A 24,812-nucleotide genomic window follows, 5' to 3' on the forward strand; every position below is an offset into this window, starting at 1 on the left:
TTGGTTACTGACTGATTGATTAAACATCTATTTACAAATCACTTTGGGGCTTGAACTTTCACTACTAAACTTAAACCAATCAGTAAGGAGCAGACGACAGCAGATTGACCAATCAGCGGATAGCACTTTCCCTTGAATGGAATCGACCCTCAGGGAAACTTAGTTATACGTCAATGTGTTTGTAACAGATGATATACACCGTCTGCCCGGGTGCTTGGAAAGAATGATTGCTTGCTGTCTGTGAAAAAAAAAGAAAAAAAAAAAGGCCAACTTCAAGTCAGTCTGCCGCACTACTATAAAGTGATATTTTAACAGTGCAAAGCGATCGTGACTTATTCGATATTTGGCACGTCTCAACACGTTGCTTTTCCTTTCGCAATTCTTTGAACAATTTAGGACATAAAATGAAGCGTTCACTCTCCATTATTTTATAGAATTTGGACATAGAACCGGCTGACTAATTATAGTACGCAGCTCATTAGTCATATCGGTATTATTACATTTTTCTTCCCACTACTTGTTCTTCTTCGGTTATCTACGTTTCGAATTTCTTTCCAGTGTGATGTTTTGCTCTTAATCTGTTTTTATTTCTTCTTTTTCGTCTCCACGAGGACTTCCGTCGGAAAGTCAGACAAGAATTTAAAAAGAAACCACGTCAGTTCAATAAATGTTGACGGGAAAAAAAAGAGCAAAAGGTTTTATTGTTATTACATATTGGAGTCAATTGTCGTCAACACTTCGTCTGATCACCATTAACACTCATTAAGAAATTTTTTTGGCTTTGGGGTTGATGTTTTCCCTTTTAAAGTGACAACTGTGTTGGTCTTTCTCTCAGTCTTACGATGGGCTTGAGGAATTTGGATCATTTCTCATCTGGCTATACCATGTCATAGAAGTTATATATTTTTATCGGTAAGTTTTTCAATTTTTATTTGCAACATTTTCTATACGTTGTATATATATATGTGTGCGTGTATATATATATAGATATATGTTTATGTGTAAATATGTATATACTATATGTACATATATATATATATACATATAGTATATACATATATTGATGGCGATGGGGCCACCGGGCGCCTGCCCCCTCTTACAACCATTACCGTTATGAAATGTGTGTTCTATTGCATAGCTTAATTGGTATTTTAACACACGCCAGGCCACTACAGTGTGCCATACCGGAACCTCAGATTGTAGTAACGCCCCTACCCCACCCTACCGCTCACCCCACCCTACTAACACCCCTCACACCCACACACAATACAGAAACGCGCACATACACTTCATCCTGTTAGTAGCAACGTTATCAACGTTCGCAACTGACGTCATGGCCCGATAGTTTGATTTAAATCGATGATCCTTGAGGCCCCCTCGCCCCCCCCCCCCTCGCCCCCTCTCTCTCTCTCCCCCTACTCATTTGATCTCTTTTTTATTATCTTAGTATGAAACTATTCCGACCTCTCCATTCTGAAAGTGGCTGTGATATATATGTGATTTACAGTGGTCTCGTGAAAATATGCGTGTTAGAACATGTCTGTATTATATTATAGGCATAACATAGATATATATTTGTTCATGTAGTTCTGTATACGATGTTATAGGGAGCTCTCGTCCCAGTCACCTAGTTAGCTGTTAATCCAGGATTACTTTAGGTGCCTTTCCTTATATATGTGTCCTCGTCCAGACTTATGGTATGAGTACAACTGCATGAGTATGAGTACAACAGTATATGCGAGTACGCATACAACCCCATGAGTACGAGTATACAAGAAGAATTCTACTGTATATAGTGTGAATACGAGAGTACGGCTCTAAGCTCGAGTACACGGGTACATGAGTACCTTGTGTTGCACTATCGCATGTACTACTACTCAAAATGTCGCCAGTATGAGTACAAATCTATGATAGCGAGTACAGGCGACTACGGTGTTATGCTATAGAACACGAATTCGAGTACAGACTCGTTGTCTACAATCCTCCTACATGATATACATACTACGTGTGAAGAGTCATAAGAACATTGACACGGTGTATCATGGCTTAGTGGTGGCGGTGTTATACATTCATATATTTTAGTTGTAGCGTGTGTATTGCCGCGACTATTCAAAAATGTGAATTGCCACTGTATAATAGTGTCTATATCACCAAGCAAAGAACATAACTAAGGAATATCACGTGCTGTGTTCTTCTATTGTGATGCATTTTTTTTTTTTTTTGACAAAACATATATAGTTCTCTGATAAGAAAATTCGTACAATCTTGACTTTCAAAATATCATAGTTTATAAAAACAAAGAAAAACGTTCTTAATGCGTAGAAATCTGAAATCTGAAAGCCACAGTTATTGGTTTCAATTTAGACTTATTATGATGTTTTCACTTGTTCGCTGCGAAAACTGCCAAAATAAATACTCAGTTTGATAGGTTTGACTTTAAAAAAAGGACACTTATTATTCCAACAATCTGCAATGTACAATTTGACATTTTCAATTTTTTAATTTGTTTTTTTATTGAAAAGTATCTTGGTGACAAAATAGTTCGAATGGTTCCCTAATTAGATTTTTATTTGGTGAACAACTTCTGGAGGGCTGTCATAGTATGATGAATGATTTGCGCTTTAAGTATATGAATTATTGTGTTTTCTAAACTCTTCGAGAAATCGACAGCCAATTGGTAAACTTCTTAACATTTTTACTGAGACAGAAATGTGTTCATAGCGTAGCGTCTTTTATTTTCCTTCTGTCCTCCCTGCCCGATTTAAAACAAACAGTAGAAGAGATAAGTCACAAAATCCAGATAGGATAGACAGTCAAGCCACTTACGTATACAACACTTGGCAGAAGTATCGTTCATTTCATTCAAATGATGCTGAACTAATAGTATTTCTCTTGTGTCGAACATGGACATAATTGTGAGGGGAATTTTATCCGTGATTTTTGAGTCATTCGGAATCGAGCCGGTTTCTTACTATAATTATGCTTTTGTGTCGCAATTGTTTACGTAAGTTGGTGAATTACAACATGTCACGAAATATCATAATTCATGTCACACACTGATCTTGAATATAATACATGTTACAAAATATCATCATAACAACAATAATAATAATAATAAACAACAAGAAAAAGAAAGAAATACCTCAAAATTCCGAACGCCTTCAGAGTTTTTTTTTACAATGATCATGTTTGGAGATATTACTAACCACTTAAACATACAAACATTTGGGCGGTGAAAAAATAAAAATATGTAGGCCAAATGGAGAAAGAAACCCCAGGAATGTCACAGAATATTTTCATCGATGTCAGCGATTATGAAATTCAGATCATATCTATTTCTTGCCTCATATTTAATCATGTTACGTCACCAACGTGATGTAATTCACACAATTGTTTCGTAATTAATAGAATCCCCTTTGTGACTCATTGTTACGCAATCTTTTAAGGCGATGACACTACAGAGTGAGGAGTGTGGGTGTGTGGGTGGGTGGGGGGGGGGGGTTAGATAGGGATTCAAAGGGAACCGGATATTGACTGTTTGTGTTTATCTGGAGATCCGTAAAGCACTATAGTCATTGTCACGAGCTTAGTCGAGAAACAATAGATATGATATTATAGATGTAAAGTTTGTCGGAACAATATTAAGTGGTTTTTGTAAAATATCGCCTACAGTGTCAACAAGTCCGTGTGAAAAGAAAACCATTGCTGTAAAACTCTTTAAGGGAGGAGGAAGGGGAGGGGGGAGGGGGGAGGGGTAGAACTTGGCCACATCTGTTTCGTGATTCTCCGAAGATAAGAGTTGTTGATATTTGTTCACCCAGGATCATCCAAAATGGATACTTGTTTAAAAGGGTTTCTGTAAATAGGCTTCCTCACCCTTTGGAAAATACTTACATGACAAAATTAGAAGGCTTTGGTTAGCTTAGTGAATAGTGACATAAAGTTTACACCCCCTCCCCGCCCCCGCCCCCCCCCCCCGTAAATTTTAAACTTTAAAACCTAATGACTTCATTTCCCCCACTAGAGTTAGACAAGCTCAAAAACTTTTAAAAGGTTTTTTTTCCACACAAAAAAAAAACAGTCTGACGGAAATGAAAATGACTGATAAAAATGATTGTTTCCTCAGAGGGACTAATAACCTTGAGACTTTAAATAGTTACTTTGCAAAAACTTGAAAACAAAATTCAAGCTAGGAAGTGAACTAAACAGTATGCCTACGGCCCTACGACATTACATATACAGTCCTAAAATAACACACTACTAAGTTACATGAATTCTCCAAAACTTGCAAAAAACAAAAACAAAGTTTACCCTAGAGGTCCTCTTAAATTGTCTTTTCATTCTGGTATTAATATCCAAACGGACATGAACAACTGTTTATAAAGATTTTTTTTTTCATTTTTTCATTAAACTTCAAAAAAGAAAGACAAAATATCAATTTTTTGTCTTCCCAAATACAAGACACCCCCTTCACAACCTCACCTAGCCGCCTGTAGCCTACGTCATACAAACAACCAAGGGACTCCAATTTGTTATTATGTTCTACAACATATTTCTTCAAGTTATCATGAAAACAGTGGTGATTCATTGATTACACGTCATGGTCCTTGCCCTCTTTTCTAAGGGACGCCGAACGAGCTCAACTAGATAGACTTATACGATAAGACGTTTGAACGGTGTATGCACAGATTTTACCTTGTACAGTACTAACAATGTTAGGTACTTCATGTAAAAATGTTTAGGTTGGTTCTGTATGCAATTGACATCTAAACGATCTATTATTTAAGTGTCAGTTGCACTATCCCACCCCTTTCTCCAAACCCCTTACACCTTACCCAGTTTACCCCCACACCCACCGCTTCCCCATTCCACCTCCCCATCACCCTCAGAAAGATTAATTCGCATTTTTTGAACCAATGATGGACAAAATGTAATGGTTTGTTTTCATGTTTAATGATGATGACATTATATAGGATATATTATATATATATATATATATATATATATATATATATAGGCATTATATTATGATAGTGCACTCACCAATGGGGGTACCCATAGTATCGGAAACTAACTCCATGCACTTACATCGACCCCCGGGGAGAATCCTTTGAACCACACAACCACAATGAGCCATTTAGCATTCTTCCTTTCTATTTTTGACATGACCGCAAATCAATCCCAAAACATGTCCTGGTTTTAATTTGAGGAACCACTCACTCACTCCCTCTCCCCATTGTCATTTTATCTTATATACTCTTTGCCTTTCACCCTCTGCATGAAATAAATGATGACACAGGTTTGGTAATGGTCGAGATCTGAAAGTTACTTTGAAAGAAATATATAAGTTTCCTGCCAAAATGGAAATTTATTTAAAGCAAACTTTTGAGTTCGACTTGTTGGATCAAAAAATAAATAAAAATCGGATCATTTCCCGCAAACTTTAAGTTAACAAGTGTAACAATACATGTAGTGTCGCACATCATGGCATAAATTGTAATATATATATTATATTTTATATTTTTCTGTATTTTTTTCCTTTCCATCTTACTGTAAGATTTTGTGTAAGTTTGAGCTGGAGGGGGTGAGGGTGGTGGAGAGTAGGAGGCAGGTGTCACCCCTAGCAGAGGAATAATTCTTCCCCGACTGAATGTACATTTCTCCGACTGGATCACATGTACTCGTTTGACGATGGATCATGTAAATGAGTCATATTACCTAGACATTAACGTCAGTCATTTAAGTCAGTCATTTAAGCAAGTCATTTAAGTAAGTCAGTGGTTATTTGCGTCTGTCATTTTAGTCAGTCAAATAATCCACATTTGAAGTCAATCATTCAAGTCAATACTGTACAGTAAGTCAATTTACGCGAGTCCTTTCATTTACCTTCAATCATGTCAGTCAGTCATTTATGCCAACTGTCATTTAAGTAAGTCACATTGGTCATTCATGTTTACGCTGTTTAATAGTCTTAAAGTCAGTAATTCAAGTGAATCATATAACTCGGTCATGTAAGTGACTTAAGTCAGATTCCCCCCCCCCCCATTTTGCAAACAAAGTTCCTGGGGGTTTCAACAGTAACGGTTAGAAATAATACTTTGCCGCTTTTTCAAACGTTCTTCAAAAAGTCGCGAATTCAAACTTGTGTACATTCATCTGATATAAGATGGTCTTCTAGTTGCCCCACCAACAAAGAAAGAAACACTAGAATATATGATATATTAATATTATACTACTCTTCACAACATAGATTGCGTATAGCAACAAATGAAATCAGGGTATTTGTCTCTCATATAGCTTATGAATATTTATCAACATATGCCCAACGGCATGATATGATTGGTCAGTTATAATTACCAACGAACACTTTATATACAAACGACTCTCCACAGTGTCATTTTTTTGCTGATAATGAATGGAGCGATAATGTCGAAACATGTTTGCCCACTTCTAACAAGCCTTGCGAAATGTTTTGCTTTACGAAATATAGTTGTTTACCATTCTTTATCAATCACTGCTTTGACGAACAGGCCTCTCCGACAGAGGAGGGAAAAAATTGATCAAGAAAAGAGGAGAAAAAAAAAGAGAAAGAAAAAAGAGGAAAAAAGAGAAGAAAGCGCGGGCGTTTAGTCCCTGAAGACTCGGGGGCGTAACACTTTTCAGTTCTATTTATAGAAACACACTCACAATTTGTCACAATTGGGCTGCATAAGCGGAAGATGGCCTTTATTTCAACCCTACTTCACCTCGTCCTTATAAATAGGATGCATTTAATATCGAAACGCGTTTTTGCCTGAAATTTAATTATCAGTTTGTGATGTGACACGAATGACGATGCTCGTATAGTATCTTTCGTCCTATTTTTTTTGGGTGAGGGAGGGGAGGGGAGCGAGAGGAGGGGAGAGGAGGGGAGAGGAGGGGTGAGGGTAAAGTTATATCTCTAGATAGAATGATAGAATGATTAGTATCTAATTCAAAAAGTGTTTATTGTTTCGTCACTTACAGCAAAAGTAACACCCCCCCCAAAAAAAATAGATATATATATATATAAAATCATAATAATAATAATAATAAAGTATAAAATAACGAAATAAATAATAATCGTTTGCTTAGTTGAAGGCATAGATTAACTTCCGCAAATCAGCTGAGACAGCATTTTATTACATCTGGAAGGTTCTGAGGTTCCCCCACCTCCCCACCTCCCCCACCCCTAGTGCGCGTCACTGAATACAAGCACGTGTACTACTTATAACGGAGGCACAATCGTTACGTCGGTTTACCGACGTAACAATATACATGACGTGTGCGTAGACTGAGACTAAATAGGTTTATTTTGCATGGCCGGAAACAATCGCAAACAGAACCAGATATTATTTGACATTTGCGGCTGCATCGGTCTATATATGTTCAACTTCCTCATACATTCTTCTATACGCCTTAGTGCCTATTCGATTCGTACCATACACTGGTGCGGGTCCTCAGCTTTGTCAAATTTGGAAAGGGCAAAGTGTTGGTTTGGAGGGTCAGAATTTTTGTTTCAGAGGGGGCATTTGGATCCACCATAGGGGGGGGGGGTTCATTACTGAAACCATAAGTGTGAAACAAAAATTGGGGGCATAATCGAAATTTGGGGGGCATTGCCGTAGAATGTACACACCCCAAACCCCTCCCCGTGGCTACGGAGCCGCACTGGGGGAGGCAAGGAGGGAGTACTTGAAAATGTGCATATATTCATTTTCTCACGCCCCTTCAACTATATAGGCTAACTTCAATTTCTTCTTAGTTTTCACTCCCTTTCACTTTTATGTTTCTTCTCCTACGACACTATGACTGTTGAAATTTGTTTGTCACGATTATTACTCTTTTATATTGTAAACATTCAAAACTTGCCGATCAAAAGAATTCCTTTGGGACCATCTTCTAAACGTACCGTGAAACCACGCTCATGTTCTATATACAAAAAAAAAGTTTAAAAAAAAAAGTTATCGTAGTTCTTGTCTTAAGTCGTTGGCGTGTCTATTCGGTAGGTCATTGGCGACTATTGTTTGTTTTCATTCGTATTTATTAGCGAAAGTGTTTGCTTGTAAGTTCAAATAATCTCTTTAAGTGGAACTATTTGGCACTCAGGAAGTAATTAAACACATGTTTTGGCTGGCACCCACTGTGCACTATAAATATTTTCATTGAGTGTGTGTGCGTATTTGTATGTGTGTGCGTGCGTATATCATTGCATATGTGCATATGTATTACAGGAAGTACTGAAAGGAACTTTTTTCTCGGAAATAACCACTTTCCAATATTTGATGGTATTTTATAATCTTAATATTCCCCTTTTCCCCCCTAAAAAACAAATTACATACGCAATATATTTTACACAGTCTGCGATATATTTCAATCCTTCCAAAAACAACAGCAAAAAGACGCACTTACAGCGTATAAGCGTGAGCAATTAGTACTAATTAAAAATGCAGTCCCCGATTCTTAATTAGCGAAGTCAGGCTAGATTTCTCTGCTATGCTAAAGTGTGTGAGGTCTTATATACAAGTTGATATCATTATTAAGACAAAAGAAACAGCGTAACAGACTATACCAAATCCGTTGTGACATTTATTGTAGACCTCATTGAAATATTTTGATACGAGGATATTTATGGGACCATTAAAACAATCAGCTTGACTTGTAAAGTGAATTTGCACCCGTGGCAAAGCCTCAATACGCCCCCTATTAGCATATCATGATATGAATATTTAAAACTTAATACGCCCTTTTAGCATATCATGATATGAATATGTATAACTAAATAGGAGTTAATGCTATAATTCTCATGAATAACTTCCCCAAAACAAGTTAAGAGAACGTTTATTCCATTTGGAAGTTATTACAAATTTAATGTTCCTTCACAGCCAATGACTTGATCAAGTCTAAATATGACGTCATCGAGCTATGACAAGTGCTGCAGTTGTTTTGTTTTTTATCCAAAGTTTTTTTAATGTATTACAATGTGTTTGATTTTTCTGTAACGGCTCAAGTAGAGAATGGTTTTGAGTATTGCAATTTCTGACTTTAAAATTTATTGAACCTCATTGGTTGTCAATGCCAAAACTGATAACGGTCGTACCTTGAAAATATGAACAAAGAGAATATTGAATATTGAAAATATAAAACAGCGAGAAAGTAAAATGTTCCAGATCATATATTAGCTGCGGCGCAATGACGTCACAGATTCACACACAGACTGACAGCTCCCAGACATGACTTTGAAACTAGGCTATCTTCCAAACAGATTTTTCAAGATTTCAAGAACAAGATTTTTCTAAAGCTGTTTGAAGGGGAGCTGTTATTCACAAAGATCTCTTGTCCAAATCAGCTAAGATAACGGTTGGGTTTTGCCCTCCCCCCCCCCATAACCCCCTCTAAGTAAGGCTATACAGGTATTACCCCGAAATGGTCCAGTGACTTTGATATGCGAAGGATTCCACAAGAACAAGAGACGGAGGGTTTCAGTTTCTGGGTGCGCTTTGATATTCCTCACTATCTTTGAGAGATCTTTTGCCATTGGCCAGTGTCACGATAGAGGGGTATGATAACGACCCCTTGGGATATCCACTTTATACCCTACTCTTCCTTCAGAGAACTCACCGAAACGGACAATTGCGGATTTGTGTTTTCATATTTTTTTTCTTCTATAAACAATGTGGTATAATGATTGTATGACAAGTTTGAGTGGTCTTTAACTATATATATGAACAGAAACACTGAAAGTAGAGATTTTTCGACCGAGTTGAAGTTTATGATCGGGACTTAGTAAAAACGACGGCTTTTTATCATTGCAAATCTTCGTAAGGCATATCTTCTTAAGCTGACGGCATGGTATTGGTTGCGCGTAGATCTGACGTCATAAAAGCGGTATCCTGACGCATGCGTGTGTATACATGATCACAAAATTTATATAAGTGGACATATCCTTTGTTTATGCTTTATAGATGTAGATAAGAAAAAAATATATAATATTCTAATAAAGAATAAGGAGTCTTTCTCGGAAATTAAGAAGGGTTAAAGTCATACAGAAATGAGTCATATCCTTACGAGCAGAAAGTTATTGGTAATAGTCATAACATGGAAAGAGAGAAAATCCTAAGCAATGATAAGACATACCATCCATGGTAGTTTGTAGTATATTGTGTTTTCCTTGGTGGGGAGGGGGTAGGCTGGGAGGGGTAAGAGAGGAGAATGACGAAGGAGGGATGGGGAGGGGGAGATGAGGACAGTATCTTAACAAGATATTAGGAGAGGACCTTGGAATTCTTTGCTTATTCATGTACAAGCAGGAGCACAACTCCCGTGTGCAATTCAAAGAATAATGCTAGAATAATGCTAGAAAGTCATATAATGGTCACCCATGATTAAGCGTTTACTAATACTGGTATAGTGATATAACAGCCACTCGCATCATCTTTCGTCATTTCCCATCCCAATAGGCATGATGTACTCTAAGTTAACGTCCTCTGTATCTACCAATCTTTCTCTCTTTCTGTCTCTATCGTTTATTTTTATCTTCCTTTATTGATTAATTTGTTTTAAAAGGGGTGTGTGCGGGGGAAGGGAAGGGGTATGTCTACATTGAGGCGTTAATCTCCCAGGACAATGATTTTTGCAGAGAAATTTTGGATATATACGCAATACCGGGTGACCTTTTAAACCAACAGGTTTTTCAAGGAACCTTGAGTTTTTATTTTTTGTCAGTCAATGAGGACCTCCTTTGTGAATTCTCGAGGTGTGGCGGGGATGACAACACCATCACCTCAGGACAACGTCGGGGACAAATCCGTTACTTAGACACTAAAACAAACACTTGCTCGTGTTCTCTTATATTGGCTCCTTTTCACATCTCATGTGAAAGGGGAAACAAGAAACTGTAAAATAAATATATTGTTTCATGGTCATTAGATAAACATCCTACTGCTACTAAATTGCAGTTAAGTGTTTCCGGTAAACAGGGCTACTGTTTTAAATGGGATGACAGACGCAAGGTAAAATGATGACACTACGGATACCGATAAAAGACTTAACGATGAACGTCATTATTCTTTGGAAGACACTTTATAGAAAATATCATGAGATTTACAACGAAGGTATATCATCAGTAAAGACCACCTCCCTCACAAACACCCGGCCGCCCCTCCTTCGATACCTGGCCGGGTCATAGTCAGGTGGGTTTTCATCCAAGAGCAATCTACGGTTTTCCCATCTGAAATGACTTTCTAAGTTGAAAAGATTCCAAATTTGAGTTAAAATGTTGAATTGGAAGCCCCTCGACATGTAAGTTGTAATCCATGTAAGTTGTAAATGCGGGTTTCTCCCACATTTTGTGGTCGCTTAAGCGTCGTAACAAAAACTATGCTGATTATTAGTATAATAGCATCTAGAACAAAATAATTATATAGGCACTACGCCAAAGGAATCGAAGAGTTTTCGACACCAAATTTAACTTTGATTTCGTCGTCCGGAAAGAAGAAAATAAAACATGACAGGGTGGTGATATTGGGGTTTCATTGATACGAAATTTGAGTGTCAAATATTATTGAGACTTAAATCTCTTTTATCTCTTCGCGAAACCCCTTTCTGCTAATCCCGTGTCTAACAGTACCCAGTATATAGAGGGGAGGGAAACGACACGGGAGAGATACGCTGTCAGCGCTTAAGTGTGGGTTTAGTGTCAGCATACACCATGTGTGGATGAGGCAATATTTGACACAAAATACAAGGAAACTAAATATATATTGGTTACTTTTTTTGACGCATAGTGCAACAGATATCCTGTGACCCGCGAGGCGTATTTCGATATTTAGTGCAGAACTGCTCTACGGCGGCGAGGGCAAGCCGCTGGAGTGTAGGCTCGTAACCATGTTTGTTAAAGGAGATACAGGCCTAAAACAATTGTCTTGAACAACTTCTCCCAAACAGCTAAGAAATATATCTTATTTTCATTTGGGATGTATCACAGATTTAATGTTTCTTCAAATGCAAAGCTGTGTGGACTTGATCAAGTCTAAATATGACATCAAGCTGGTGCACGCGGGGAGAGTTAACCGCGTATCTCGGCTATGTTCTACGTAGTTTATCACGCGGTCCACATGACGACGGTGGGATAAAAGGTGTGCCACGCAGGGTTCTGTGATCCAAGCGGTGCATGTGACGCCAACGGTTTTGTTTAATAGGAGCAAAAACGGGGAGTATGATTATATTGTCGTTCTGTCGCTTTAATGATTGTTTAGTGACTGGGATAACACAGCAGTTTAAATGTAAAATGAATGGATGCTAAAGTTTTCCGTATAATGTTGGACCGTAACCTAGTCAGACCACACCTGGCGTGTAGTGGCCTAGACTAGCCTAGACTCTGTATGTGGCCTAATTGGACACACCTGGCCACTCGGCTATATTGTTGTCTTCTCTTGGGACATCAGTAAGACTTGTTGTTGCCTGTTTAAGATGATGTGGGAAATAGATACTGTCAAATTGATTGGGTAAACAGAAAGGGAGATAAGGACCTTGTGTTATCAAGTTGTTGTTAAGAAAGTGTCACCTTGACTGACCTTAGCTGGATCTAGGACAATATTTGGACATGCGCAGTAGTTGGTCGATAGTAAATTGATATGTACCAGCTCCCTTTGCTTCGATGACAAGTTAGGAAAGAAAGAAAAAAAGATTCATTGGTTATCAAGATTAGATAAAGAAGTTTCTTTCCACACAACGATTTGAACCGGACAGAGTAAAAAAGAAAAGAAAAGGAGGCGGAAAGAAATTAGTCACTTTTTATGCTGTCTTGATAAAGATTGTGTGGCATATCTATGTCATTGTCACCTCAGGGAGTCGCGTTGGCTAATTCAAGGTTGTTATATTTACCCTGTCGCGTCCAACTTTTTTTTCTCTTTTTCTTTTTTTCTATCGCGAGGAGCTAATCAGGTAATTGCCAGCTGACCTTACCGGTCACTGCGTCATAGATTTTAATTCAAGGCGGTAAAAGTTTTCATGTTACGTAACATTTTCAAAATTAGACTGTTCTTTGTTAATTTATAAAACATTGTTTACGTCATGTTAATTATGAACATTATTATAACGAGATCACTACACCGATCATTAATTTTTTTTCGTTTTTACAGCCTTTGTTTAATTTTCCTTCTTATATATGAATTTCTCTTTGTTGATATACTTTCTCTTATATATGAATTTTAACATTCATAACATTGTTAGAACCCTAGGACACGTATCACTCTATACTACACGCATTTCGCTACAAGTGTACATATACACTATAGAGACAAATTGGGCAGGTTAGGCAAATGCTGATGGACCCCAAGATCAAGGGTCCATAAGGCTAAATGGTGGGCCAGCCTGTGAATGTTTTCAGGTGTTCATTCAAACAATTGAAAATAAACTCATAAACGATTTTGTGATTTTAGTGACTACCCCCCCCCCTCCCCTACCAGTGGAAAGCTATTTAAAATAATAACATAATAAATAAGTCTCCTCATGAACTTTCTTTAAAATTATTTGACAAAAATACTTATTTTTGTCTTGAAGAAAAAGCCACCTTAGCAAGCCTATATGCACGAGAACTAAACAACTTAATCCAATCTCAACCCCAGTCCCCTTACATCGATGGGGCCGTAACCGTCTAGGGGTTCGGTCTGTTTACCTGTGTTTTTACGGTGTGTCTTGATTCCTATACTCGGCCATCCTTTGCCATGTAAGCTCCTTAACCGTGATTGAATCAAGTTGAATCAAAACCCCAGATTGATTTTCAAAAGAAGTAAAGATTGCTCCACCCGTCGTGTCTCTTTCAAATCAAAGAATTAGAAGACAAAAAACAAAACAGATTCACCCATGTGTCTCTCTTTTGTCCAAGTTAGTTGTTGTTGCGTTAAGTTGTTGTCGCGATCACCGCTGACGTACAAAAAAAAAATCAACATTGGATTGGGAATTATTTGAACTTGGTGGTGAATCATCAATCTTATAGTCGAACATTTTTGACCAGTCAATATTGATCCTGTGAGCTGTTTGTAGTAAACAACTCATTCTGTAAGCCTGGTAATTAGGCCTCATTATTCAGTAGGCACCAGTGTTAATCACACACCTTCACACTATAACCTGTTTGTGCTCGTTTGCCATTTTGTTTTTCGTTTTTGCCTTGGCTTTACTATATGTATACGGCGGACCTGCTTGAAACTACTTGGAATAAAGTCATTATGAAGGAACAATGGGTTTAGTGGTTATAAACAGGATTTAACCAGAATAGCTTCCCAGGGTCTTTTCATGCTCTTGAATAAGTAAATGTTTTGGTATTTCATTTCACCTGGTATTTTCAAAGGGAATGCATAATACTTTTTTTCCTGCCAGTCAAAACCCAACGTTCAGTTGTAGCAAAACCTTCATGTAGCCTATAGTCTATGTGAAGGATTTTTTTTTATTTAGTTATTTATTTTGCTGCCAACGGAAGTATTTTGCATGGTTTTGAGAAAGCACAGGAGAAATATGTTTTTCCTAAGGAGAACTTTGAGATGTGACCTGGTAAGTTGTTTGTAGTATTTTCTTGCTATCCTTTTTAGTTACAGTGCCATCTTTTACTAACATAAACATCTGTTCAACCCGTAAAAACGTAACAATTGTTAGCCTAAGCTAGTATAGGCCGATCTGCTTACACGATTGATGGTATACATTGAAATACACACTGCACGTATTAGCTATACAGTCAGACTTTTTAAGGAAGCTGAAACGATCCACATACTATGAGACCCAGAATGGACCGATTTCTTTATCGGAGTTTGTGTGAGTTGGCGTTGCCGGGAGGGGTGGGGCGGAGAACTGACCGCCCAGTAGATATCGTTATGACAACCTGATTAGATCCCTCTTCATACGAGACTTTGTAATATGTAGTCCCCGAAATATCTTTTTATAAATGGATTTGTTAATTTCGGTTCTAGAAGCCAACAATATCGAGGTAGTTCTTCTTTCTTCGACCATAAAAATATTAAAAGCCTAAATTATGTTTCAAATGGAAGAATTTTGCTGACCTTTATTTGACCAGCTTGTTAAACATTGTTTGCTTTCAAGACTGTATATACATGCTTGGAACGTGCTTCTTAAGTTAACTATATACTGTATATGGACTTGCCGTTTTAGTTGGAAGGGGATGCCGAGAGGGCAGGTGGAAAAGGTTAGTCATACAATGCACATGGATAGCCGAATGTTGGGGTAGCTTTATTAAGGTTAACCAAGTTTTTCTCTGTGGTCCTCGATCGTATATAGAAAAATACAATTTAGAACCCTTGCCGTGAGAGCGATCTTTTTCCACTTTAAGCTGCTGCACGTTACACAGAATGTTTTACATTAATGTTAGTACAATAACCTATACGACCGGTTAGTATTACATAATGTTACATTGAACATCAAATATGTAAATTTAACTCAATCAACCTCCTATCAACCACGGTGAAATTATTCAATAAGGCATACACGTCAAAAGTTTAGCAAATGAAGAAAAACATATTGCCACCTTAAACACAACTTGCAAGGAAAATGATTGAGCAGCAAAGACGGTGCAATCACAAACATATCTTGGTTAGATCGATTTGTATTGGTATCCAATTATTTCTGGAAAAATTTTCATTTTTTGGTCAAAATGACGTCATCTGGAAAAGTAAGGGTTATGCCTGAAGATAACTAGTCTGACAGAACTGTGTTAATGTGACATTATCTACCATAGACATCTGCTTGCATGTGGTTAGATTCTCTAGATTGTATGGGCGTAAGGACTTTTGGTTGCCATCCACGCAGGCTGTCCATTGTAGGCCTTTTTCATTGTTGTTCATTTGGCGTTCCATGAAGTTTCTTTATCGTCTTGTAATCTATTTGATTAGTGCAGGTGTTTATGATAAAACAGAAGAGTACCACAAAGATCGTGCGAGATGTGATAATATCGTCGTTCCCTTTCTCTCCCCCCCCCCCCTTCTCTTTCTCATTTCTTTTCTATTTCTCTTGTTTTTAATGGATAAGTCATAGTCGAGTCATATCCCATTTAGGCCTATAAGTGTTATAGCGGTGCACCCAAACAATGATGTAATCACATCATAAGTACACCCTCACAAGTACTTACCGTATATAGGTGGGGCAACATCTCAGCACCATCATTGAGTTTTTATCTGAACATTAAAAAAATCAATTTATATTTCAGAGTTATTCATGTGATTATTATGGCTATAGTGCGGTGTCAAAGGAAAGTTTTAATAACATTCATTGTTCCAAACTTTTGTTGCAATAGCTTTTTTACAAATTCATATTTCATCAAGTTTTCTCATATATGCATTTAGTTTTATACCAAACATTGAAGTAAATCTTGTCGGTTATATATTATATCTTACTTAATTTGTTGTTTACATCATATTATTTATAAGCGTATAAGTACTGATGGGCTATGACAGGTTTTGTAGAAAAGAAAGGTAGTATCTTAAAAAGAAAAAGACGCCCATCGCCAGAGGCGTTGATAACCAGGCAGGGGACAAGTTAATCACACCGCCCCCCCCCCTTCGTACGCCTGTTCTTCATCATTTCCCGGGCTCTTCCATATTTTCCGCGCCATCAACTCAGACCGGCCCACAGTCCCCTTAAGCAATATGCAACGCCTCCATCCTGTCCCGAAAACGGCATGTAAAGCTCAAAAAATATGAATACGCAGATATCAAAACTCGTGCATATTCATTATCCCCATGCACACGAATGCTGCAAATGCATAAGATTTAAATTGTCGCATGAGGTACACATAAGTGCTAATACCACTCCTTACTGTCATCCCATATCATGCTTTAAAAGCACTCGTACTAGCAGTTTGAACGGTTCCTAACCTTTACTCTGATTGTAATGCAATACCACTCTATACTGTCCTCTCATATCATGCTTTAAAAGCACTGGTACTGACAGTATGAACGGTTCCTAACCTTACTCTGATTGTGTAAGCACTCGTAATTACCTTCGTACTGTCAGTACTAGTGCTTTGAAGCGGGACATGGGGGAAAATGTCCCAACTGGGTGCACAGATATCAAAACTCATGCATATTCAGTAACCCACATGAAGGCTGCAAAAGCATGAGATTAAAATGTCAGATGAGGAATGCTATTAACATAACTGTTTATTTTGGGGGTTTTATTTTTTTATATTTTTTTTGGCTTTCTTGAAGTAATTCATATTTCGACATATATAACTAGCCTATGTATGGATTGAAAGCAATAAATGTATGAAAGGATGTTGTTGGAATTATTAACCTGCATAAGCACTCCGTATTATAACCTACCAATGAACTATAGACCTCAATAACCGATACAAACGGCAATATTTCCGGCTGATTCAAGAGGAATTTACCTTCTGTTTTGTGTCAGTGAACCGTAGCTAATTGGGCGGGGTTGGTCATCTTTCCTTTGTTTGGATAACGTTGTTACTCATCCTGTTTTGACATTAATACACTTACCTAATTGTTTACAGTTTCGTTTTTACGTTTTAAAAAAAATCATTTCCATTGTGATCCTATTTTTGAAGTGTTTGTTTCAACCTGGTACTTCGATGATTCATAGAACTGGGTTAAGGGAGAGACATATAAGCCAGTATCAGTCTGTAGCTTTCTTAACAGTCGCAATGTGAATATATTCTTCTAAATTTATACTCATCTAGACGTCTAGATGTTATCGTACATTACCTTGTACCTACCAATACCTCTATCCTTTCCCTGTACCTCTATACCTTATCTTATCTATATTCTCTCTCTATATGACTGTGCCGCCTCTCTGAAAAGTATTAATTATTTACGTTTCACTATTATAAGAAGATATAAAGATAAAATCATGAAACTTGCCTTTCCACTTCTCGATATTTGCTTTGGACCAGATAATTAATTTTAAGCTTAATTTGGCCTAATATTTTTTTAACAGGAATTGACATAAGGTATCTGGCAGTATAGTATAGTATAGAGACAACACTTCATAATATTCTATAGGCTAACTGCGAAAAGGAGAAAGATGTTAACATTTTGTTATTTGAGCATTTTCACTGACATTATGTTTATTATAATGCAATACTAAACAAACAAAGCGAGTATAAATTTCCTATCAGTTGTTGTAAGATTAAGGTATCAGAGGGATTCGACAAATTTATCATAATCATGCTACAAGAAGAAAAAAGAAACATTGCTGTAAGGTTCAAGCATATTGGTCCGAAAATGACCAATGAAATTCGATACCGTCCCCAGTACCTCCTCTCTCTCTGTCTTATGATTATGAAAGTATCTGCCGAATCTAAAACTACTCCAGTGACTGCTGTCTCGGAGAAAGTGGGCCATGAGTCCCCATTTCTGTTCTTGTCACAGATACAGCGTTTGTCCTAGTAAAACTTTAACCTATTTCAACTCGTGTTGTGGTGAACCCACACAGGTACAGAGAGGAACAACGTGATTTCCTGCAGGATTGCAAACCGTATCAGAACAGCGTATAGTTCACGAATCGAGAGAGAGTGAGTGACGAGGGTGAAATTATGACGGTGTCATTATAGAGAGGTGTCATACAGTGTTTGTTGATAACGGCTGTTTTATTTAGCTTTATCTGGTTTATAGATCGTATCTCTGTTATGTGTGTTTTGCTACTAATAACCCTATCATGCAAGATCATGCAGACGGCCAATCGCATGCATGTCATTGGTGATTTCCTGAGCACGTGACTAGTGTTGAAGTTAGCTGCTACTGGGAATTATACACAGATTTTGTATCGGATTATTTGCTGTTGATAATTCAGTGGATTTTTGAACGAGAGAACGCATTGATAATTTGACAAGGTATTATTCATTTATAGCTTTATTTCTAACTTGTAAATACTTATTTTTGCAGTTTTCTTACAAACTTTCAGCTTACATTTGAATATATTAAGCCTAAACTTATTCCGACACTTAATATAATCCTCAAGACCACATGTGGAGATTTATGAATTCTAAATAGTTATATTTTAAAGACATCGCATTTTAAAGTTCGTTTGGTAAATTTTGTTTTGATCCTACGTAGGGAAATATGGAAATAACGCTGGAAAATGTGTCTAGCAGCCCACCACCCCACCTCCTCCGTCCAAGCATACCCCCCCCCCCCTTTAGAAGACAATATCTAAATTTAGGTCATATGTTACTTCACACCAACTGGAAATGAAAGTTGGAGTGTTAACCATCATATTGTGTCCTGTTGTAAGGCGTATAGTTACACAAAATGAGTGGATCGGCTCATATTTACTATAGGCCCAGTGACGTCACTATTATGCCATCATTTAACCAGGAGAGGGTAGTATCTCACCGGGGAGAAGGATGTCTTTCATTAAGACGATGATTGTAATGAAAATGCCATAATCGTTCATGGGTAACTTGGGTTCATGAGACGAGTGTACCCTTCCCCCTCCCCGTCCAGAACGATGATGATGATAACAACCACTGAGGCAGGAAGAAAAGAGAGAGGGGTGGGAAGGGGCGTTGGGAAGGGACGGTGCGAAGGGACTAGAAATATGACTAAGCCAATTCAAGTTAATACTGAATAATACCACGGTAACTCCTCTTTTATTCGTTCCTACATATGCATGTTTTTCATCTTTTCAACTTGCTCGCGTTCCAAAAAAAAAAATCAAAATATTTATACATATATATATTCTGGTTTTTGCTTAATTCATCAAAATACAACACAATGTGGTAGTTAGCATTGTACAAAGCGACTTATTTACGATCAGCATAGATCACACAAGCAAAAAAAGGTACCTGGTACCAGATGTCGATAAATAAGAAGAGGGAAGGGAAAAAACATTTTACCGGGAAATTATCACAAGAGGCGCTACTCTTAGCCTTTTCGTCAACTCTGTTGTTGACCGCAAAAAATGTCATTTTCGTGACATATTTGACTTATTTTACAAATGAAATGTTGTTTTCCCTTATATATAACTGATGTATTCTAGCCATTTAGCCTACTTTAACTCGTTGATTTAACGGTTGTATTTGGTCGCATCGAAACCGCCCAAGACTTTCCTAAATGCCCTACATGTCACAGACGACTTTGGCGCGAGAGAAAAATTACGTTTGATAACACTAGGCCCCTGAGCCTTCTATATAGTTATCACCGAGAGGTGCTAGGCCACCCATAAACCCAAGTGTTAAAGTTTGTAGCTATTTAAATGGATACTGACATGACCGTACCCGGGGGAAAGAAGCCGCATTCCACAGATATGTTTTTCGGTTACAGTTACTCTCGGCCTGGCAATTGTCAATATTTTGATCATTTGCCCACGGAAAGGTAAACCGAATAAGAACTGCGTGCAAACTTCATAATTAAGTGTCCGCTGGTCTGAACTCATACACTGTCTACCAAAAGTACATTAGAATATAGCGAGTGTAACATGTGAGTTGGATCACACGACGACATTGTGACGTGTACACATTCACACATATATATATATAAATATGTGTGTATGTATAATATGCCATAATCACAACGTTAGACCTGTAAATGGGTAAAAATAAAAGACCCAGTCATATAAAATCTGATTTAACAGAAAGGCTGCCTGGTAAATATCAAATGGCGCCAAATGGTGTTGTTATGCAGACGGCAGCGCAGACGACAAGCATATATCGTGCTCAGGCCTTACAGCAGGTTATAACGTATTAAGATTGTAACAGTACTTACTTCATTAACTTATTATTATGACCGTTGCTAAGGTGGGACAAAGACAGGACATTTTTATTATTTTGTTTCTAGTTTTCTACACCGGACGCAAAAGACGATTAGGAGGGATGCCTGCAACCTCTCTCGTAGTTGTAACTAAGATGTCACCGTTGTAAACGTAATTGTAACTAAGATGTCACCGCTGTGTATAGGCAATGTTTAACGAGTGTGCCATTTGTAAAACCACGTTAATTTCCGTGTATAGCTTTTTTTAAATCATAAAATACGGAATCATTCCATAAATATATATTATCCATATTTATGGATAATATATTATCCATATATATATATATATATATATATATATATATAATGTGTGTGTGTGTGTATGTCGTAAATTCTGGTATGTTGTACTTTATGTTGTAAGTGTATAACAATGTTGCTGTATAGTACAATGACATTGCAAACTGCATTGCCGAATCATATCCGTTCAAAATTTGTCTGTCGTCTTTGATATCCCCTTCCTCAGTTCAAGGTAGAGTGATATATTGACATAGGAAAACGTGGACACACTTCTATATAACGATGTGTTACATACGACTAATGTGATTACACAATACAAACACGTGGCAAATTGGTAATCAATTTGCTACCTATAAAACCCTCATAGAGAACTTATATAGACGATAATGTGCCCTTCAAAAAAAATCAGACGACAACAGACAATAATTACAATACTAACTTATTATAATTACTTCGATTACAAAAACAAAATTAACAGTCGTTTCAGTGACTAAAATATTTGTACATTTACTTTGGTCAAAGTTTCAGTATTTTTTATTTTATTTTATGTTTTTCGTATTTCTTTCTATTCAAATCTTAGCAATTGAAAAACCTATCTATGTTCACTATTTGTGTTGAATATTGGCAAATGTGGGCATCGAAAATACATGTATTGTAGTGACACAACCAGAGAACTGCTTTACTCTAACATACAGAGAACTGTTATAAGAGTAGCCTCACCCTGGTGCAAACGTATATTGAACGCCAAAAGGCTTGCCAAAGATTTAACCATGTTAAGAGCCTTTTTTGCATTCCATGTACAATCAGGGATTTACTTAGTCCATGTCCACGAGTGAGTGTTACTTCGTCTTGACCCGTGGATAACTAGGACTAGCTTCTTTTCTGATTCAAACTTTATTCTTGGGAAGAATTTTACTCAAACAGACTGTCGCTCCATAATTGGACTGTCGCTCCAAACTAGGCGTGTTAGCTCAGTGGTTAACGCCGGTGCCTTCCAATTATAAGGTCCCCGGTTCGAGTCACTCCAAGATTAATGTATGTCGTCCAGTTACAGAGTTGTTGATAATTGACAATTCATGATCATGAACGTTAAAATATGAATCTAAGAGACTGACTTCGGTCAGCTTGCGGCTACGATAAGCTAATGATGCTTCTTCGCGAGTTCCTGCTTGCAGGAGGATCTAAAAAAAATATATATACAATTTATGGCAAAGAATCACAGAACACCCCTTTTGGGCTTTCTGCTTAACCAAATTTTATTAATAAAAATAATAAGTTTAGTTTACATGGTGATCGTTATTTCGATACAACTTCGAACTTCCATCGCTAACTCTTTTCTACTTCTTCCTTTCTCCCTTTTGCTCTTTGACAGATTAAAAACCAAAGAAAATGGACGTAAAAGTCTTGTTTTGCTATTTCAATATCTACACGTTATACCTCCTGCACCCCATCATGGCAGCACAACGGTACTGCGGCACTAATCTAGCCGACGCTCTCCGGATCGTTTGCGCGGATAGAGGCTACTATACCCAAAAGGGTAAGTCAAAAAGTTACAAGAACTGCGATTCACTTTCACAGTATAAATTAATTTATTTAGTGGCCAGTTTGGGCCTAAGACATCCATTCCCTTTTTGCTTTCAATCGTTCAGTGTCCGCCAACATCACGGGAACCAATGCTAGCCTGACGAGAAAACGGGTGGGGTTCATGGGATACAGCCCGGGGGACACCGGGAAATAATTTAAGAGTAACGTCTTCAGAGTCCTTTCCGTAATATACTTCAGGGAAAATGGAGATTTCTTAAAGGGGTAGGGCTATAGGACAGAGTTTAGAACGAGAACACCGGTGCTGTGGCCGAGTGGATAAAGGCGGTGGCATTTGAAGCAATGAGGCTTAGCAATCGGGAGGTTCCGGGTCTTTCACCCAAGAGCAATCTACGGTTTATCCATCTGAAATGACTCTCTACATTGAAAAGATCCCAAATTTGAATTCAGATGTTGAATTGGAGCTACCCGATGTGGCAGTTGTAACCCACAAGTCCTTGTGGGTTTCTTTTACATTTGATGTATTCGGAAGTCCATCCCCCTCCCCCTCCCCTTCCCCGCCCCCACGAAAAAGAAACTGACAATGTCTTTTCCTCCGTCTTCATGTCCAGGTGCTTTCCCTCCTGTGATACCTCGACAAAGAGCGTCCTCTTTTTTAACAACTGATTCGGAAAACCATCATCCTCGTAGGTTACGCCGTGGAACTGGAATCGTTACGGAGTGTTGTGAAAAAGCGTGTGATAGAGAAGTACTAGAAACCTATTGTAACCCCCACGTTACACCTACGTTAGCTTTGGCATCTCTTGTGACGTCACTGATGACAAAATCTCCCACACCACCGTCCTCTGAGCCTAGCAGCAGCAGTAGTAGTAGTAGTAGTAGTAGTAGTAGGAACGAGGACAAATTCCCCATGACGGACAATGCTTTGGGGGAAGACTATGAAGGTCCAACAAATGAAGGACCTCTAACGAGTGGGGAACCTACCCCAACCGAAAACAGAATAAGTAACGGTCCGCGAGGACCTTCTTCAAATGCCTCTAGTTTGGAATTACCTACGCGGACCTCTACGGCGACGACAAATAGTAGTCGAATCGTAACAGAGGGCGCTCATCTCGCCGAGAGTTCCGACCAATCTTCCTTGGAGGATACCGATAGCGAGAGCGAAGCACCGACGAAAGGAGCAAGCCACGAAAGAACGAGAAAGAAACAGAAGAAACAGAGAACGAGACCACCGAAGAAACCTAAAAAGCTTAGCAGAGAGAGGAAAGAGCGGAAGAAGAAGAAAGAAAAAGAAAGAAGAGAACGGCAGAGGACAATTTCTAAGAAACTTAGAAACGAAGAAAGAGCTGCAGGTTTGAATCCTACAGAACAGCAAGAAGACGGCGGAGGAGGAGGTGGAGGAGGAGGAGGAGGAGGAGGAGAGCCAAGAAATAATTCTAATTCTGATCAGCCACGAAATAACCGTGGTAAGGTGCGTGCATGTCGATGGTTTTGTATAACCCTTTTCTTCTTTCCTTCTGTATTCTAGTTCTTTTACTACAAAATTTAAACTTTTCGTATCGATTTCCCAAAAATAATGAGTAGGAATCAATGCATGCTGTTATTTGACAACAATGTCCACCACAATGAGGCTGAGACACAACTGCGACAGCTTCAGTCAGGAACACACACGCACACGCATTTCCCTCCTTAATTTAAACGACAGAAAGTTTTGACGAAATAAGTGCAACATTTAGGAACGTTCACTCAAGACATATTTACAATATATCTAACTGTTAATTTTTGTGGGGCCTCCTGAAATTTATAAAACAAAAATGAGCTAACAAAGTAACAATATTAGAAATTTGCTTTCATTTCCTTGGAGAAAGAAACATGAAAGACATCAATATTGTTTGCATCTTAACTAATGCATTAATTATGCAAATATGGAAGCCACCGATATACGTCTATAATTACAATAAACTTTAATGGGCCACCCCCAACGCATCAAACTAACCCCACCTTCCCACACCCACCTCCCTACACACCATCTCACTACACACCACCTCCCCGAGAAAAAAAAATGTCTCATGCATTAATAAATAAAATTACGCAAGAGGTAGACCTAATTAAATTTCTCGTTGTCCCTTAAGGAATAAAAAAGGTATATAGTGGTTGAATTGTCAGACTACTGTGTCGTCGAATCAAAGTGGATTGAATCTATCTTAACTTGACATGACAGCGTTTCTCAGCTGCTCAATGATG

At 38.0% G+C, this 24,812-nt stretch overlaps 1 protein-coding gene and 1 long non-coding RNA gene across 6 annotated transcripts in view; one reads left to right on the forward strand and one right to left on the reverse strand.

Moving 5' to 3' along the window:
• Positions 1-24,812, forward strand: part of LOC139966195 (uncharacterized) — an 83,674-nt gene that overhangs the window by 51,473 nt on the left and 7,389 nt on the right. The window contains exons 1-3 of one of the 5 annotated variants that reach the window (XM_071969001.1): positions 234-912; positions 22,399-22,563; positions 23,180-24,039. In XM_071969001.1, coding sequence (XP_071825102.1) covers positions 22,416-22,563; positions 23,180-24,039 — 1,008 coding nt within the window. In that variant the 5' untranslated portion in view covers positions 234-912; positions 22,399-22,415. Of the gene's footprint in view, positions 1-233; positions 913-14,417; positions 14,569-18,324; positions 18,872-22,398; positions 22,564-23,179; positions 24,040-24,812 lie in introns of those variants that run through there. The other 4 variants (XM_071969023.1, XM_071968992.1, XM_071969005.1 and 1 more) reach the window with 4 other exon arrangements.
• On the reverse strand, positions 107-13,870 carry LOC139966308 (uncharacterized). The gene is made up of 3 exons (XR_011792543.1): positions 13,697-13,870; positions 12,594-12,671; positions 107-238 (listed from the first exon to the last, which is right to left on the reverse strand). It is a non-coding gene; the product is annotated as an uncharacterized lncRNA (long non-coding RNA).

The sequence above is a fragment of the Apostichopus japonicus genome, chromosome 1, assembly GCF_037975245.1.
Source record: "Apostichopus japonicus isolate 1M-3 chromosome 1, ASM3797524v1, whole genome shotgun sequence".
Lineage (NCBI taxonomy): Eukaryota > Metazoa > Echinodermata > Holothuroidea > Aspidochirotida > Stichopodidae > Apostichopus > Apostichopus japonicus.